General features: G+C 40.3%; 1 protein-coding gene across 2 annotated transcripts in view; it reads right to left on the reverse strand.

Moving 5' to 3' along the window:
• Positions 1 to 18,135, reverse strand: part of tbc1d8b (TBC1 domain family member 8B) — an 87,753-nt gene that overhangs the window by 39,527 nt on the left and 30,091 nt on the right. For both annotated transcript variants that reach the window (XM_072595566.1, XM_072595565.1), the window contains exons 6-9: positions 14,006 to 14,213; positions 12,690 to 12,860; positions 10,251 to 10,430; positions 5,008 to 5,158 (exon numbers count right to left, since the gene is read on the reverse strand). In XM_072595566.1, coding sequence (XP_072451667.1) covers positions 5,008 to 5,158; positions 10,251 to 10,430; positions 12,690 to 12,860; positions 14,006 to 14,213 — 710 coding nt within the window. The remainder of the gene's footprint in view (positions 1 to 5,007; positions 5,159 to 10,250; positions 10,431 to 12,689; positions 12,861 to 14,005; positions 14,214 to 18,135) is intronic.

The raw sequence follows: 18,135 nt of genomic DNA on the forward strand, positions 1-18,135 counted from the left end.
GTAAGAGCTGCTCCTTTTTTGAGGCATTTTAGGAGCTAGAGGCGATTGCCTCGAATTCCAGGAGCAGCAATTACTTTTTACATGGTGTTGCATTGTTTTGGAACTTTTGGGAAAAAAAAGTCAAAAACAACAGCAGTTTTAAAAGGGAGAAGAACAGACAAAGGAAGCACATGGTGAGGTCAGTGGAGAGAGAGCAAGCGAGAGAGCGCGAGTGAGAAACTGACACCAGAGTGAACCTGCACAGCACTGCCTTTGCTGTTAGAATTCATGTATCACTGGACATCGGAGTGTGTCTGGGAAAATTAACAAACAGTGAAACTCACAACTGATCTTGGAGGAACTGTTTGGATGAAGTCCACAGCAGAGAATCAGAGAAGTTAATCAGTTTAAGTGGCCCACAAAAAGTCTGCAGTAGTGAGTACAGCGAGCTCTTTCTTGATTATATGTTTTTTGAGATGTGTCTCTTGATTAAACTTAAAATATAAGCCGTAACTATTAATCTAACCTGGGGCAGTGTTTTGTAGAAGAATAAGATGGTGTTATTTTCTGAGTCGACAGATTGTGAAGGAGCAAAAATGGCCTTTCGTAGAGTATGTGCTTCTTGTCAGATGTGGGAGTTTAAAGAGAGTTCAAGGGTTACTGCAGATTATAAAAGCAATAAATGCTGTTGCTCGCGAATCTTATCAGATCGAATGGATCGGTTGGAGAGACAGTTAGAAGCAATGAGGAATTTGCAATAGCAACAGTATGTGATGGATGGCAGTTATAGGAAGGGGGAAAGTCTCAGATACAGTCACGTAGATGGGTTAATTCCAGGAAAGGTAGGAGAGGTAGGAACCCAGTGCAGTCGTGTTCTGTGGCTATCCCCATTTCAAACAGGTATGCTGTTTTGCAAAATATAGGGGACGATGGATTCTCAGGGGAACGTAGCACGAACAGCCAAGTTTCTGGTATTGAGACTGGCTCTAATGCAACAAGGGGTACATCTGGTTCCAAGATATCAATTTTGTTAGGGGATGCTCTAGTCCGAGGTATAGACAGACGCTTCTGTGGCCAGCAGCGAAAAATCAGAATGGTGTGTTGCGTCCCTGGTGCCAGGATCAAGGATGTCTCAGAGAGGGTGCAGAATGTTTTCAAGGGGGAAGAGGGGCCAGCAAGAGGTCAATGTCCACAGTGGAACCAACGATATAGGAAGGGATAAGGTTAAGATTCTGAAGGGTGATTACAGAGAGTTAGGCAGGAATTTAAAAAGGAGGTCCTCGAGAGTAGTAATTTCTGGAATACACCCAGTGCTACGATCGAGTGAGGACAGGAATAGGAGGATAGAGCAGATGAATGCATGGCTGAGGAGCTGGTGTACGGGAGAGGGATTCACATTTTTGGATCATTGGAATCTCTTTTGGGGTAGGAGTGACCTGTACAAGGAGGACGGATTGCACCTAAATTGGAAGGGGACTAATATACTGGCATGGAGATTTGCTAGAGCTCATCGGGAGGATTTAAACTAGTAAGGTGTGGGGGGGGGACCCAGGGAGATAATGAAGAAAGAGATCAATCTGAGACTGGTACAGTTGAGAACAGGAGAGAGTCAAACAGTCAGGGCAGGACAAATAAATTAAACTGAATTTATTTCAATGCAAGGGGCCTGACGGGGAAGGCAGATGAATGCAGGGTATGTTTAGGAACATGGGACTGGGATATCATAGCAATTACAGAAACATGGCTCAAGGATGGGCAGGACTGGCAACTTAATGTACCAGGATACAAATGCTACAGGAAGGATAGAAAGGGAGGAAAGAGAGGAGGGGGTGTGGCATTTTTGATAAGGGACAGCATTACAGCTGTGCTGAGGGAGGATATTCCCGGAAATCCATCCAGGGAAGTTATTTGGGTGGAACTGAGAAATAAGAAAGGGATGATCACCTTATTGAGATTGCATTATAGACCCCCTAATAGTCAGAGGGAAATTGAGAAACAAACTTGTAAGGAGATCTCAGCTATCTGTAAGAATAATAGGGTGGTTATGGTAGGGCATATTAACTTTCCAAATGTAGACTGGGACTGTCATAGTGTTAAGGGTTTAGATGGACGGGAACTTGTTAAGTGTGTACAAGAAAAGTTTCTGATTCAGTATGTGGATGTACCGACTAGAGAAGGTGCAAAACTTGACCTACTCTTGGGAAATCAGGCAGGGCCTTATGAGGTGTCAGTGGGAGAGCAGCGACCATAATTCAACTAGATTTAAAATCGTGATGGAAAAGGATAGACCACATCTAAAAGTTGAAGTTCTAAATTGGAGAAAGGCTAATTTTGACGGTATAAGGCAACAACTTTCAAAAGCTGATATTCACAGGTAAAGGGATGACTGGAAAATGGGAAGCCTTCAGGAATCAAATAATGAGAATCCAGGGAAAGTATATTCCTGCTAGGGGGAAAAGGAAAGGCTGGTAGGTATAGGGAATGCTGGATGGCGAAAGAAATTGAGGATTTGGTTATGAAAAAGGAGGAAGCATATGTAAGGTATAGACAGGATAGATCGAGTGAATCTTTAGAAGAGTATAAAGGCAGTAGGAGTATACTTAAGAGGGAAATCAGGAGGGCAAAAAGGGGGCATGAGAGAGCATTGGCAAATAGAATTAAGGAGAATCCAAAGGGTTTTTACAAATACATTAAGGACAAAAAGGTAACTAGGGAGAGAATAGGGCCCCTCAAAGATCAGCAAGGCAGCCTTTGTGTGGAGCCACAGAAAATGGGGGAGATACTAAATGAGTATTTTGTATCAGTATTTACTGTGGAAAAGGATATAGAAGAGATAGAATATAAGGAAATAGATGGTGGCACCTTGCAAAATGTCTATATTACAGAGGAGGAAGTGCTGAATGTCTTGAAACGGGTAAAGGTGGATAAATCCCCAGGACCTGATCAGGTGTACCTTAGAAACTAGAGAAGTGATTGCTGGGGCCTCTTGCAGAGATATTTGTATCATCGATAGTCACAGGTGAAGTGCCGGAAGACTGGAAGTTGGCTAACGTGGTGCCACTGTTTAAGAAGGGTGGTAAGGACAAGCCAGGGAACTATAGACAAGTGAGCCTGACCTTGGTGGTGAGCAAGTTGTTGGAGGGAATCCTGAGGGACAGGATGTACATGTGTTTGGAAAGGCAAGGACTGATTCGGGATAGTCAACATGTCTTTGTGCGTGGGAAATCATGTCTCTCAAACTTGATTGAGTTTTTTGAAGAAGTAACAAAGAGGATTGATGAGAGCAGAGCGGTAGATGTGATCTATATGGACTTCAGTAAGGGGTTTGACAAGGTTCCCCATTGGAGACTGATTTGCAAGGTTAGATCTCATGGAATACAGGGAGAACTAGCCATTTGGATACAGAACTGGCTCAAAGGTAGAAGACAGAGGGTGGTAGTAGAGGGTTGTTTTTCAACTGGAGGCCTGTGACCAGTGGAGTGCCACAAGGATCAGTGCTGGGCCCACTATTTTTGTCATTTACATAAATGACTTGGATGTGAGCATAAGAGGTACACAGTTAGTAAGTTTGCAGATGGCACCAAAATTGGAGGTGTAGAGGACAGCGAAGGTTACCTCAGATTACAACAGGATCTTGACCAAATGGGCCAAAAGGCTGAGGAATGGCAGATGAAGTTTAATTCAGATAAATGAGAGGTGCTGCATTTTGGGAAAGCAAATCTTAGCAGGACTTCTACATTTAATGGTAAGGTCCTAAGGAGTGTTGCTGAACAAAAAGACCTTGGAATACAGGTTCATAGTTCCTTGAAAGTGAAGTCGCAGGTAGATAGGATAGTGAAGGCGGTGTTTTGTATGCTTTCTTTTATTGGTCAGAGTATTGAGTACAGGAGTTGGGAGGTCATGTTGCAGCTGTACAGGACATTGGTTAGGCCACTGTTGGAATATTGCATGTAATTTTAGTCTCCTTCCTATCAGAAAGATGTTGTGAAACTTGAAAGGGTTCAGAAAAGATTTACAAGGATGTTGCCAGGGTTGGAGGATTTGAGCTTTCGGAAGAGGCTGAACAAGCTGGGGCTGTTTTCCCTGGAGTGTCGGAGGCTGAGGGGTGACCTTATAGAGGTTTACAAAATCATGAGGGGCATGGATAGGATAAATAGACAAAGTCTTTTCCCTGGGGTCGGGGAGTCCAGAACGAGAAGGCATCGGTTTAGTGTGAGATGGAAAAGATATAAAAGAGACCTAAAGGCCAACCTTTTCACACAGAGGGTGATATGTGTATGGAATTAGTTGCCAGAGGAAGTGGTGGAGGCTAGTACAATTGCAACATTTAAAAGGCATTTGGATTGGTCTATGAATAGGAAGGGTTTGGAGGGATATGGGCTGGGTGCTGGCAGGTGGGACTAGATTGGGTTGGGATATCTGGTCGGCATGGACGGGTTGGACCGAAAGTCTGTTTCCATGCTGTACATTATGACTCTGTGACTCGTCATAAAACAGGGCCCTCTAATTTTTAAACACAAGTAGGCTTGGTCAGAGAAGCCAAATCATAATCAATGGTAGGACCTGATTTAATCTTACTCTTTTCCATTTCCAGGCCCAGGCAACCGTAAGGTATGTTAAATGTAAAGTTAAATCCATGTAAAGAGGCCCTTATTTGAAAGCAAATATCATAACTTTGCTTTACTTGCTCACTTAAGGGGCTAATATTTGCATCAAATCCCAAGAAGGCTCAGTATTTATCTATAAACATCAAGCTGCTGCCAAGTGACTGTACTTCATTTCATTCCAAATTTAACCATGCACACAGCCAAACAATTTGTCCTTGCCTGTTAAAAATTACACCCTCTCATCCCAATCACTGACCTTTCAAGAGTTGAAAAAGAAATGGAATTTAGCAGACTGTGCATTAACTGCACTTCAAAAAAAATGTTGGGACAGTCTTGGTCTTCATTTCTGAAAACTTTAGAGTTACTGATCGTGAAGCATTTCAAGCATATCTAATGCAATCACACCATTAACAATACACACCTGAGAACAGTAACCAAAGTTCTCCTCTTAAGGCTTCCGGAATTCCACGCATGACGAGATCTCGAGTCTTTTTGGTGCGAAACATACACACTCCGTGACCATACTCCACAAAATGAATGTTCCACGATTGCACCTTCATCTTTTCTTTCAACTGTAAATCACAAAGGACAGTTTGAAAAATTAACTAATTCTTAAAGACGATTCAGTACATCTCAGCTCTGCCACTTCAGGTGGGTAGAGGTAACATTGCTGCAGATTGAATTTTTTGCCTTGACTGTAATCAATGAAAATTAGCACAGGGTATGTGCTAAGGAAGAAATGATCTTTTTTTTGCCAAGATGAGGATCCAGATCTGACAACACTTTTTAAACAATCCATTAACATCGGGAGATAGGACAAATGGATTTTTAAGAGTGCTGTGGGTTGTTTTACTTCGAGTACTGTTCATTGTTTTGTGATGCTGTGAACGGTTTTAGAAAGCTGTTGCAGTGTAATTGGTCAGAGCAGTCAAATGTGAGCAGAGTCTTCTGAGCAGGTTGTCCGACAGAACAGTTTGAAGCCATCTCAATGAAACTGAAGCTGTTGATTTCTTTTCAGCCTTATCATTACAGTGCATCAACCAAGGAGGGAAAACCCTCAAGCAAGAGTTGAGTAGTTGTAATAACATTGTGTGAACAGATTACAGGGGAGATATATGCTCAGTGTCCTCATCACTTGTTTGATAATAGAAAATGTTTTTCTGCCCACAGCAATGTTATCTATCTGCAAAAAATGATACCCATTTAATCATATTCTTAAAAACCAGTTTGATTTTTTTTCAGTTTATTACATTATACATAATCTAAAAAATTCAATCAATATTTTTTCCTAAGAAGTGTTCTATAGTATAAAATATCACAATTTCTCATTGCATATTTTGATGAAATCATAACAGAAATGTAGATGAGAGGATTGAATTGATTTACAATTCTGAATCTCATACAATGGAAATCTGAACAAGCTATAATTAGTAAGTGTCCCTGTGGAAACTTGTGTAATCAATACAGCCTTGCACATCATTAAGCTGGAAGGTCTTAAGGTTGCAGATACAATTCAGGATAAACCTAGACAAAATGAGATAATATACGAACATTACATGATTACAAGTGGAAGTAAAAAGTATTGCCTAATTGCTTAATCCAAATGTTATTGCAGTTTTAAAAAAGTGAAATACATTTACAAGGATTTTTACCACAGTCAGAACTGTTCAACAAGTTCACTAACAGTGACTAACAGATTGGCCTCTGGCTGTAGTCAGCCCTTTTTATACCAACTACATGCTGAATTATTGCATGGTAGTGCCAAGACAGATCATTTAAGATCTACATCACACATATTGGGAGAATATGATTGCAAAATTACTATTTACACTGCCAATCTGCTATGTTAATTCACAGTCCATTTCTATTGATTAAACTAACATATTACTGGGTTTCTGACAAGATGATTCAGAAACAAAAGAATGAAGTGATTTCAGCATATTGCTCCAAACCTAGAATATTGCTTTTGGGATCAATAGTTCCAAACACCAACAGACATTGGTTACACTGGAGATGGTAACAGTTCTGAAACAGATAATGCTGAAATTGCATCAACTCCACCCTATGTAACATGGGCTTTGGGCAAAGAATCAAGCAGTTTAACATGAAGTCTTCAGTGAGATAGTTGTAATTATGTTTAATTGATTGATCAAAATTGTAATTTTTGCATAAAATAATCTGCATGATTAAAACCAAACACAGTGATGCTAATTAAATCAGGTAGGACCTGCTGAGATGGTAGACCTAATAACTGAAACTTATAAATGGATAAACACGGTGGCACAGTGGTTAGCACTGCTGCCTCACAGCTCCAGAGACCTGGGTTCAATTCCCGCCTCAGGCGACTGTCTGTGTGGAGTTTGCACATTCTCCCCGTGTCTGTGTGGGTTTCCTCCGGGTGCTCCGGTTTCCTCCCACAGTCCAAAGATGTGCAGGTCAGGTGAATTGGCCATGCTAAGTTGCCCGTAGTGTTAGGTAAGGGGTAAATGTAGGGGTATGGGTGGGTTGTGCTTCGGCGGGGCGGTGTGGGCTTGTTGGGCCAAAGGGCCTGTTTCCACACTGTAAGTAATCTAATCTAATCTAATCTAAAATATGGGGCTTGAAGATTTCAACTGGTGGGAATTGCTGTGATTATTTTCTTTGGCATCTTTCCCATTGCAGGAATGTCTGTGACAAAAAAGACTGGTGATGCACCACTGTCTTGAAAACTAATGGTAATGAGCATGGGCAGCTACTTGGCATTGTTAGACAGCACCAGTGCTTCTTTTTGTCAATTCCCAACAGTCCATTTCATATTTTATGAAACAATCTTTTTCTTGGCCTTCTTGCTGTGTCAATTCTCAATCTGGAAAATTTCACCCCATATAAAATAAATCTATTACAGACTGTTGAGTACATGAACATGATGAAAAATAGCCATAATCCACCGCATCTCGTATAACTGAGATCAGTAATTCTGAAATTCTTCACAAAAAATCCTCTGCATAATAATATTTATATCCAGCTCCATTCAGGATCCTTCAAAAGGACAGACAACTCATTTTCCTCCACCTACAGACTCCATTAATTCATCAGTAGGTTTAGAAAGTGCATGAAATTAACTGAGTTTGAGAAACTCTCAGATTTGAATTCCTATCTGTGAAGTGCATTAGGTTTTCAGCAGTACTCCTCAGCCCAGATGGAACTAGCAGTATATCCCACTGGTGAGCCAATTATATATTCTGGATTCTACCCAAATGTTAATGAGAAAGATGCTTGTCTGATGTTTAACTGGAGTGATATGCACTGTCAAAGTGACACCTACATATCGTACAAGCAAACAAGCTAAAATTAACTTTATTTTCATTATTATGATTTATTCATCTGACATCACATCACTGCGTAATACCAATCTAACAGCACCAGTCATAAAAAAGGAAAGCATCAATTAATTAAAAGAAAATCGTATTGCAAACTTTACACAAAGAAAAGCAGCATAGCACCAATGCCTTCAGATTCTAACATCTGAAAACAAAAGAGCAACAAACATCACTTTAGCCCATGAGTACACACTTTCTTTAATTGAGCCTGTTGGGAAGGGAAGATCTGTCCTGTGTTTCTTTTCAGTTCATTCAGTGGGCAGAAGCATCACTAGCAAGGCCAAAGTTTTTATTGCTCATCCCTAAATAGCTGAAGTGGTGAGGTGTCCTTTTGAACTGTTACAGCTCCTGTAGAATGGGAATATTCATGGTGCTACAAGAGAAGGAGTTCCAAGGATTTTCCCCAGCACTTGTGCAGGAACAGGAATACAAGTTGCACGCAGTGGTCGTTCCTTGCACCTACCGCCCATTGTTATTTAGGTGTGAAGACTTTGGAAGGTTGGAACTATATCACTGCTTCTTTTCGGTCACTGGATCAAAATTCTGGAACTCTCTTCTGAACAACACCATGAATGGACCCATTCCACATAAACTGCAGCAGTTCAGGTTGGTGGTTCACCACCACTTTCTGGACAATTCGGGACAGACAGTAAACGTTGGTCTTGCCACCAACAGCCACATCCCACTTACGAAAGGAGCCTAGCAAAGTTGTCGCAGACTAGCTCAAACATATAACACACTGCTACTATCCTGTATTAGTACTGGAGGAAGTAAATGTTTAAGGTGGTGGATGGGGCACTTTCATTTGAATATTGAGTTTGAATCTTAGTGGAGCTGCATGCATTCAGGCAAGTGAGGAGTGTTGCTTCACAGACTTGACTCACATCTTGTCAATGATGGAAAGGTTTTTGGGGAATTATGAGGAGAGTCACCCATTCCAGAATTCCCAGTTTTTGGCCTCTGTTTGTAGCCACATAGAAGGCACACGGCTGTTCCAAACAAGTATCTAGTCAATTGTTATCTCTAGGATGGAGCCAGGGGAATTTAGTTATGGTAATGCTGTTGAATAGCAACAGGAGGGTGATTAGATTTCCTCCTGCTACAGTCTCCACATTATTTGGACTGACAAACAGCAAAAAAACACAAAATATACTTCCTCATGATAGACAAACAACATTGGTTATTGGATTGGTGTATGAGCCAAGATTATGATTTGAAATTTGATATTAGAAATCTGAAGTATGAACATATGCATGAGATACAAAAATTGATTTAAAATCACTGGTTGGATATTTAGCACATTCATGGTTATAATGGGGCTGTAACATCAACTGATTGGCATAAAACTATTAGATATTTTTCAATTTAGCATATTCCCTTTAGGCCTCATTTAATGAGCATCTTCATTTGACAACTCTGGTGAACGCACATGAATCAAAACGTGATTTCAATGCTAGATAATGGAACACAATTCTCTACGACCACCTCGATGTCAAGTTCTCCCTAATCGGATAATGCATAGTCATTGTTTTGATTAGTGAATGCCCGCTTCTTTATGTTAGGGATTGATACTACTACTTCCAACTAATTTCAAAAAACTTTCAAATGAGATTCTTTCATTTGTCTTGCATAATGTGCCCTAGCCTCAATTTCAGCAATGGATCTTATACCGTATATAAGCGCATTCTCCCATTTTACACCGTCCTGTGCTCTCACATGACAACTTGAGGAGCATAAGGAGCAGTTATTTCTGTTGGTTTACCCCTATTTGGGAACTCAGTTGTGACTTAACCAGTTGATTGGTTTTCAACTCAATTCTTTATTGATTTAACTTGATAAAATAATCAAACTATTGAATGTAAATCATGTATAATTTAGAAAAACTTCTAACAACACAATTCCCTGCTGTACATCTCTATAACTCTATAAAACTGAGCAATCAGAGAGAGACATTTGCCCATACAAGCAGCAATGAGGAGTCAAATCGATGGTACTAGCCACTTCATTTTGTAACAAAATTCAAATAAAGTTACAAATGCCAGAAAAAAGTAACAGTAACCTGGAGGTTTTTTTAAAATCATAACTGAGTGCAGCAATATTAATCCAAATTTCAGAGTATTCAAATATCGCACCAATACATCGTAACATCCATGGTAAATGTCAAGTCAACAAATTTAACTAAAAAAAAAACTTTAATACAACAAAACGTGTACCCATTCACTGAAGGCCAGAACAGAAATAATACCACAAAACAATCAACATGTCTTGCAAATTTTAATGTATAAGGGAATAAAGAGTTGTTTACCATTTTTGAATCCAGATTTTCTACATCCTGTGGATGAAAGACTCTCATCAATGCTTCAGTATTAACTGTTTTACTGCTTTCTTTATGCAGTGCACTGGATTGATCACCGGCAAATGAAGGTGGAGGGTCATCGTGCCCAAAGAAGGTACTGTCTTCCTGAGGATTCTTTGGACATAATTCCTATCAAGAAATAACAAAGATGCAGCATGGGCTGCTTGTGAAAGAGCAGCCTGTGTATGCCTAGAGACCAAACTTAATAGATAGCCGAGATGGGTTAATCTAGTCTTGTTTCATCTCATTTAAGAGCAAAATATCATAGATACTACGTATCTGACAGAGACAAACAGAAAACGTCCAAAACATTCAGCAAGTCCAGCAGCATTTGTCAGAGAGCAACAAAGTTAACGTTTAGGTTCACTGCAGAAGGGTCACTGACCCGAAACACTAATGGTTTGTCTCTCCACGGATGCTGCTCAAATGTTTCTAACATTTCTGTTTCAAATTCATCATGCTTTATGTTTAAAATAACTCCTGAATTAGTCACATCACCTGCTTCAGAAAGATAACAAATTTACAGATAATAAGGACGAAGCATTCCTATTTTAGTCAGTGCAAGATTAATGAATGAAAACAAGGGCCATTTTCATTTGCCACTCAGTGCCATCTGATATTCTACATCAACATACTTGGCTGATTTCTCAGCATTAGTGCAAATATTACCACAGAACCACCAGCAGCTTGGACATTTCAGTAGAATGTGTTTGTTAATAAAGTGAGGCAACAAAATAGGGTGGAATTGAACACAGTCTGGATGCTAAAATTACATGCAATGTATGCTTACAATTCACAGAAGATGTTCTTTTAACCCAAATTTTAGTCGATACTTAAAAGAACTTTATTACTCATACAATCAGCACGTGCATACCTTTTTTTCCAATGGAGCAAGGATATTCAAGACGATAAAATGTAGGAGGCAGAAGCAGGTCATTCAGCCCATCAAGTCTGTTCCCGCATTCAATGAGATCGTGGCTGATCTGATAACCTTCAACTCCCACCTTCCTGCTTTATACCCATAGCTCTTGATCCCCTTACAGATTAAAAGTCTGTCTACCGTAACCTCAAAATATTCTCAACAACCTAACCTCAACAGCCCTCTGTGTAAAGAATTCCTTGGATTCACTATCCTCAGAAGAAATTCCTCTTTATCCCCGTTTTATTTGGGTGGTGCCTTACGGTTCTCGACTCTCCCACAATGAAGAAAACAAAAGTCTCCACATTGTAGTCTTGACAAGGCAGAGAATTTTGTACTTTTCAATAATGCCTTCCGTCATTCTTCTAAACTACACTGGGTTCAAGCTCAACTTATTTAATCTCTCTTCATAAGAAAATCCTTCCATCCCTGGAATCAATCTAAATGAACCATTTAGAGTCATGGAGATGTACAGCATGGAAACAGACCCTTCGGTCCAATTTCTGAATTGCCTCCAATGTACAGTAGTACCATGTACTATTGTTAAGCTAGATCTCACATGAAATACAGGATTTCATTGAGCTTTCTAGTAACATTGAGTTCTAACCCAATAAAAGCTAGGAACAGAATGTTCGAGCATTGCCCTTAATTCTTCACCTGGATTGAACAGAGAGCGCAGCATGGAGATAGTGCTGCACTGTTGGGCCCACTATTTTAACATCTCACTTGAAAAATGATGCACTGCCTGTTCCTAGAGACATATAAAAAAGTTTGTGTCGGGTTACATTAAGAAGTACACCACTATCTGCAAGTTCCTCTTTAAGCCACACACCATCCTGACTTGGAACAATACCTGCATTCCTTCTCTGTTGTTGAGTCAGATGCCTGGAATTTCCTAACTGCACTACAGGGGCCCTTTTGCTCCAAGTTAAAGATAGCAAACAGTTTTCAATATGAAATTCTCCCACTGTCCGAAACAAAAAAATGATCATTTACCAGACATCACAAGAGCATCTTGTCTAGTCATTTACCCAAGTTGTCTGCTGTGCCATATTACCCATATAAACATCAGGTTACAATCTGGGATTTCCAGAGATCATGAAAGACAATATATTTATTTTCCATAGTCAGGATGATATTGTACAACATTATGACCATTCAGCTTTTATTCTGATCTACACATTGAGAAATTATCTATTCGGAACACAAGACTGAACGGTCTTCACATTTTATTGGTTTCGATTATCAAATGTTATTCATGAGCTTCACTCAATCTCAGAGCAAATGCTAGAAGATCCAGGAGGGGAATTCAGGCAAACTCTTTTATTGATAGTAAGAAATTTACTGAGCAAGATGATGGGCACAGTATTTCACACAACAGACATCTGGAACTCAAAACAACTAGCACCATCAAATTTCAGGCCCACATTCATAAGTGGTACACGTTCATAACTTTCAAAGGTCTTTACCTCTTCATTTCCCAAAGAGTTTTGTGCACTTGTACTACAGTTCAGTTTCCCTTCCAGTTTCTTCACAAGTCCATCGCTGTCCTTTATTTCCGTGAAGCGGAATGTTATTTTACATCTGGTACTGAAGGAGATGTGTTTGCCTGAGCTGTCTGGCGTGTCCATGCCTATCACCTGTTAGAGAATTCTCATCAGTTTGATATCTACACTTCCACACAAATGGCATATACAATGGACAGAGCGGAGAGAAAAACAGCAAAACATTGGAAATAACATCTCTCTCATGCATCTAAGCTAAGATGATTCGTAATTGCACTACTTCGACATAACCATAAGCAGGGCTACAATGATGTCTAAAATCTTAGTGCAGTACTCGAAAGTTACAATCTGAAATTAATGTAACATATCGTAATTTGATTATCTAACATATTTAACTTTGCAGCACAGTTTTTGTGAAAATAGGAGACAATTCTAATGCAAATATTAGTAGCCCTGTTTATACTAACACTGGAGCAACATGAAAGCAAAGCTAATTGAATATAAATTGATAAATTCAACTCTGCCAGTAGCAGTATTGGTACAGATTAGAACAGGAAAAACTCATTGCCAGGTCAGTGGAGTTTAGAATCGCATTCCTCTGGAGTGAATGTTAAAGCAGCATAAAGGCGAAAATGGAATACCTCACTACATTCTAATTTCCAATCCCTTCCCTCCCAACTCTTTTAAAAAAAAATCAGTTTGCACAGTGCACTCACCCTCATAATTCTTCTCCTTTTGCTCTAAGAAAGTGCCCAGCTCCCTGGTGCTTCCTTGCAAAGAAAGCAAGGAACAATTTGCAGCCTGAACCTACAATACAGGTTCATATTAAGCTTTCTTGATCTGAATATGGTAAATCAGGTTACACTATGTTTCACTTTACACGGAATTACCCAGAGAACAGAAGTAGTAGAGGCAGGAGTAGACCACATGGCCTGTAGAGCCCAATCTACCATTCAATACAATCATGGCTGTTCCACTTCCTGCCTGCTCCCCCAATCCATCAGTTCCAGAGACAGAAAATCTGCCACCAAACCTAGACCATGATGAAGTATCCTCTGGGGTAGAGAATTCCATAGATACACAACACCTAAGTAATTTCTCCTCACCTCAGTGTTAAATAATTGGATCTTTATCCTATCACTGTACCTTAACAGAATGCATCTTTTAAACTAGATTTTAAGAGGGTTTGAGCCTTAATGACAAACATTGAAAAGGGTTTGATTTTACTCTGCAAATTATTTTAACATCAAATGTTAATATTTAATAAGCACAAAAATTACCTCCCGCAATGGGATGATAACATTGCAGTGACTCCCATCCTGGCTACTAAAGCAGATGTAATTATCTGAAATGAACATTTTTCCAAATGCATGGGCATGGCAAAAAGGAATCCAAAGGAAACAGTCAAGTATGTCATCCAGACTCTCTTCCCTGGGCAGCCTGAAGAGTGCTGTGAAGTATTCATTCCTTGCACGATTCTCTAAGCCTCTGAAAGATAAATAAAAGGAAGGCAACCAACGTAGTACTTGAAGAAAAGAGTTTCTTGAATCTACGCTTAATAACCCAAGACAAAACATCAGTGACAGACAAGCTCAACCTGTATGCAGCGATATATTTCATTGGACAATTTAACAATGGGCAGTGTGCTCCACAGGCCGCAGGAAATGCTTCAGTTGCAAGACAGCATCATTTGTTCCAATGTACTTTCCAGGAAAATACAGAGATGGATGCTAGACAATTAAAAAAAAGATATTACCCATATTAAGCTATCAAAACACTTGTTTATTTACAAAAATAGGAATCTTCTATCCTGAGGTGGGAGATGGGCCAAGGATTTGATTGTCATGGTGTAAGCTGTTGAAAATTCCCTCCAAAATCTGTGTCATCTCACCTCGAATTTTCTCATTTACTTACTAAATAAATTTGGATTCACCAGCTAAACAAAAGCAGTGAAGCACTGAAAATTTAATTTTGGCGCAGTTACTTGGCTCACAATTTTAGATGCTAATACCACCTTGTTCACAAGCTAGATTAAACAGTGGACTCACCACAAATGCACAAAGGGTACCATGTGCCAAGCCCTATACCAGTGTAACAGAAAAGAAATCTGAAATTTCATATGTTCACTATAACACCAGGGTTAAAAATCATCTAATTCTGAACGTGATTTAACTTCCACTCTAGCATGTCCCGAAAAGCAGAAGGCATCACCATCTAGCATCCCTACACTCCCAGGAAAGGGTGGTCAGAATCACTACTGAAAGAACTTCAGGTTACGACATTTATTCAACAGCATCTGAAGAACTGAATGGACTGCCTACCATTCAAAGTTAAAATGGAATTCTAATTCCCATGGAAGAAAATGGAGGTTTGTTTCCGAAAACTTTAAGGCCTTCTGCTCTGCGAACAAACACTATTAAGTGAAAATCCTGCAGATTGACACAGTTCAGCTGGGTCACAACATATTGGCCTAACCTTTTTCTTTAATTCACTCGAAATGTGAGCATTGTGGACTGGGCTTGCACTTCTGAAGATGGCAGTGATCTGTTTTCTTGAACTGCAACAATTCATGTATTGTAAGCGTATCTAAGATGCCGTTATTTGTAAACAAGCTTCCTTTTCCCCATCTAGCAACTACCCCACATACTACAGTGCAAGTTGAATGACTAAGTAACATTCTTGACACAAAATGTTGAACAAACATTTAACATGAAATGTTGTGGCTTCCAGTGCTCAGAAGCAGCAGGTTCAATAACCAGGTTTACTTGGTTTAGCTCCTAATGATTAGTGTGAATGGTGGAGATGGTAATACAGTCACAGACATGCAGAGTAGAGAGAAAAGGCCCTTTGATCCATTACGTCTGCCCCAGTCAAAAGCAACTCCCTAACTATTCTAATTCCATTTTTCCAGCACTGGGCTCACAGCCTTGTATGTCTTGGCATTTCAAGCCTACACCTAATTAATTAAGACCATAAGACATAGGATTGGAAGTAAGGCCATTCGGCCCATCGAGTCCACTCCGCCATTCAATCATGGCTGATGCGCATTTCAGGTCCACTTACCAGCGTTCTCCCCGTAGCCCTTAATTCCTCTAGACAACAAGAATCTATCAATCTCGGCATTGAAGACACTCAGCGTCCCGGCTTCCACTGCACTCCGTGGCAATGAATTCCACAGGCCCACCACTCTCTGGCTGAAGAAATGTCTCCGCATTTCTGTTCTGAAATGACCCCCTCTAATTCTAAGGCTGTGTCCACAGGTCCTAGTCTCCTCGTCTAACGGAAACAATTTCCTAGCATCCACCTTTTCCAAGCCATGTATTATTTTTTACGTCTCTATTAAGTCTCCCCTTAATCTTCTAAACTCCAACTAATACAATCCCAGTATCCTCAGCCGTTCCTCATATGCTCAACCTGTCATTCCAGGGATCATCCGTGTGAATCTCCGCTGGACATGTTCCAGTGCCAGTATGTCCTTCCTGAGGTGTGGGGACCAAAACTGGACACAGTACTCCAAATGGGGCCTAACCAGAGCTTTATAAAGTCTTAGTAGTACATCTCTGCTTTTATATTCCAACCCTCTTGAGATAAGAGACAACATTGCATTCACTTTCTTAATCACGGACTCAACCTGCATGTTTACCTTTAGAGAATCCTTGACTAGCACTCCCAGATCCCTTTGTGCTTTGGCTTTATTAATTTTCTCACCATTTAGAAAGTAGTCCATGCTTTTATTCTTTTTGCCAAAGTGCAAGACCTCGCACTTGCTCACGTTAAATTCCATCAGCCATTTCCTGGACCACTCTCCCAACCTGTCTAGATCCTTCTGTAGCCTCCCCACTTCCTCGGTACTACCTGCCTGTCCACCTAACTTCGTATCATCGGCAAACTTCGCTAGAATGCCCCCGGTTCCCTCATCCAAATCATTAATATGTAATGCGAACAGCTGTGGCCCCAGCACCGAACCCTGCGGGACACCGCTTGTCACCGGCTGCCATTCTGAAAAAGAACCTTTTATCCCAACTCTCTGCCTTCTGTTAGACAGCCAATCCTCAATCCATCCCAGCAGCTCACCTCGAACACCATGGGCCCTCACCTTGCTCAGCAGCCTCCCGTGTGGCACCTTATCAAAGGCCTTTTGAAAGTCTAGATAGACCACATCCACTGGGTTTCCCTGGTCTAACCTACTTGTCACCTCTTCAAAGAATTCCAACAGGTTTGTCAGGCATGACCTCCCTTTACTAAATCCATGTTGACTTGTTCTAATCAGACTCTGCTCTTCCAAGAATTTAGAAACCTCATCCTTAATGATGGATTCTAGAATTTTACCAACAACCGAGGTTAGGCTAATTGGCCTATAATTTTCCATCTTTTGCCTTGATCCTTTCTTGAACAAGGGGGTTACAACAGCCATCTTCCAATCATCCGGGACCTTTCCTGACTCCAGTGACTCTTGAAAGATCTCAACCAATGCCTCTGCTATTTCCTCAGCCACCACCCTCAGAACTCTAGGGTGTATCCCATCGGGGCCAGGAGATTAATCAATTTTAAGACTTTTTAAACTTTTCTAGCACTATCTCTTTCGTAATGGCAACCATACTCAACTCAGCCCCGTGACACCCTTTAATTTTTGGGATATTACTCATGTCTTCCACTGTGAAAACTGACGCAAAGTACTTGTTAAGTTCTCCTGCTATTTCCTTATCTCCCATCACTAGGCTTCCAGCATCAGTTTGAAGTGGCCCAATGTCTACTTTTGCCTGTCGTTTGTTTCTTATGTACTGAAAGAAACTTTTACTATTATTTCTAATATTACTGGCTAGCCTACCTTCATATTTGATCCTCTCATTTCTTATTACACTCTTTGTTATCCTCTGTTTGCTTTTGTATCCTTCCCAATCTTCTGATTTCCCACTGTTCTTAGCCACTTTATAGGATCTCTCTTTTTCTTTAATACATTTCCTGACTTCCTTTGTCAACCAAGGTTGTCTAATTCTTAAATGTTGAGGGTTTTTATCTCTACCACCCTTCTAGACAGTGAGTTCCTGAATCCCACGACTGCTGGGTGAAAAGTTTTTCCCTCACAACACCTCTAAACTTTCAGTCCATTACATTAAATCTATGTCCCTGGTCAATGACCCCTTCCATTAACAGTTTTTTTTTCCTGACTACCCTATCTATGCCCCTCATAATTTTATACATTTCAACTTCCACTGTTCTCAGGAAAACAACCCAGTCCAATCTCTAGTTGTAACTCAAACTCTCCAGCCCCAAAACACGACAAATCCCTGTACCCTCTCCAGAACTACCACATCCCTTGTATAATTTGGATTCCAACACCACATACAATACTCTAGCTGTGGCCTTACCAACATTTTATACAGTTCGTCCCTACTTTTAAACTCTTAGC

This window comes from Chiloscyllium punctatum, chromosome 25, assembly GCF_047496795.1.
Source record: "Chiloscyllium punctatum isolate Juve2018m chromosome 25, sChiPun1.3, whole genome shotgun sequence".
NCBI classification, from domain to species: Eukaryota; Metazoa; Chordata; class Chondrichthyes; order Orectolobiformes; family Hemiscylliidae; genus Chiloscyllium; species Chiloscyllium punctatum.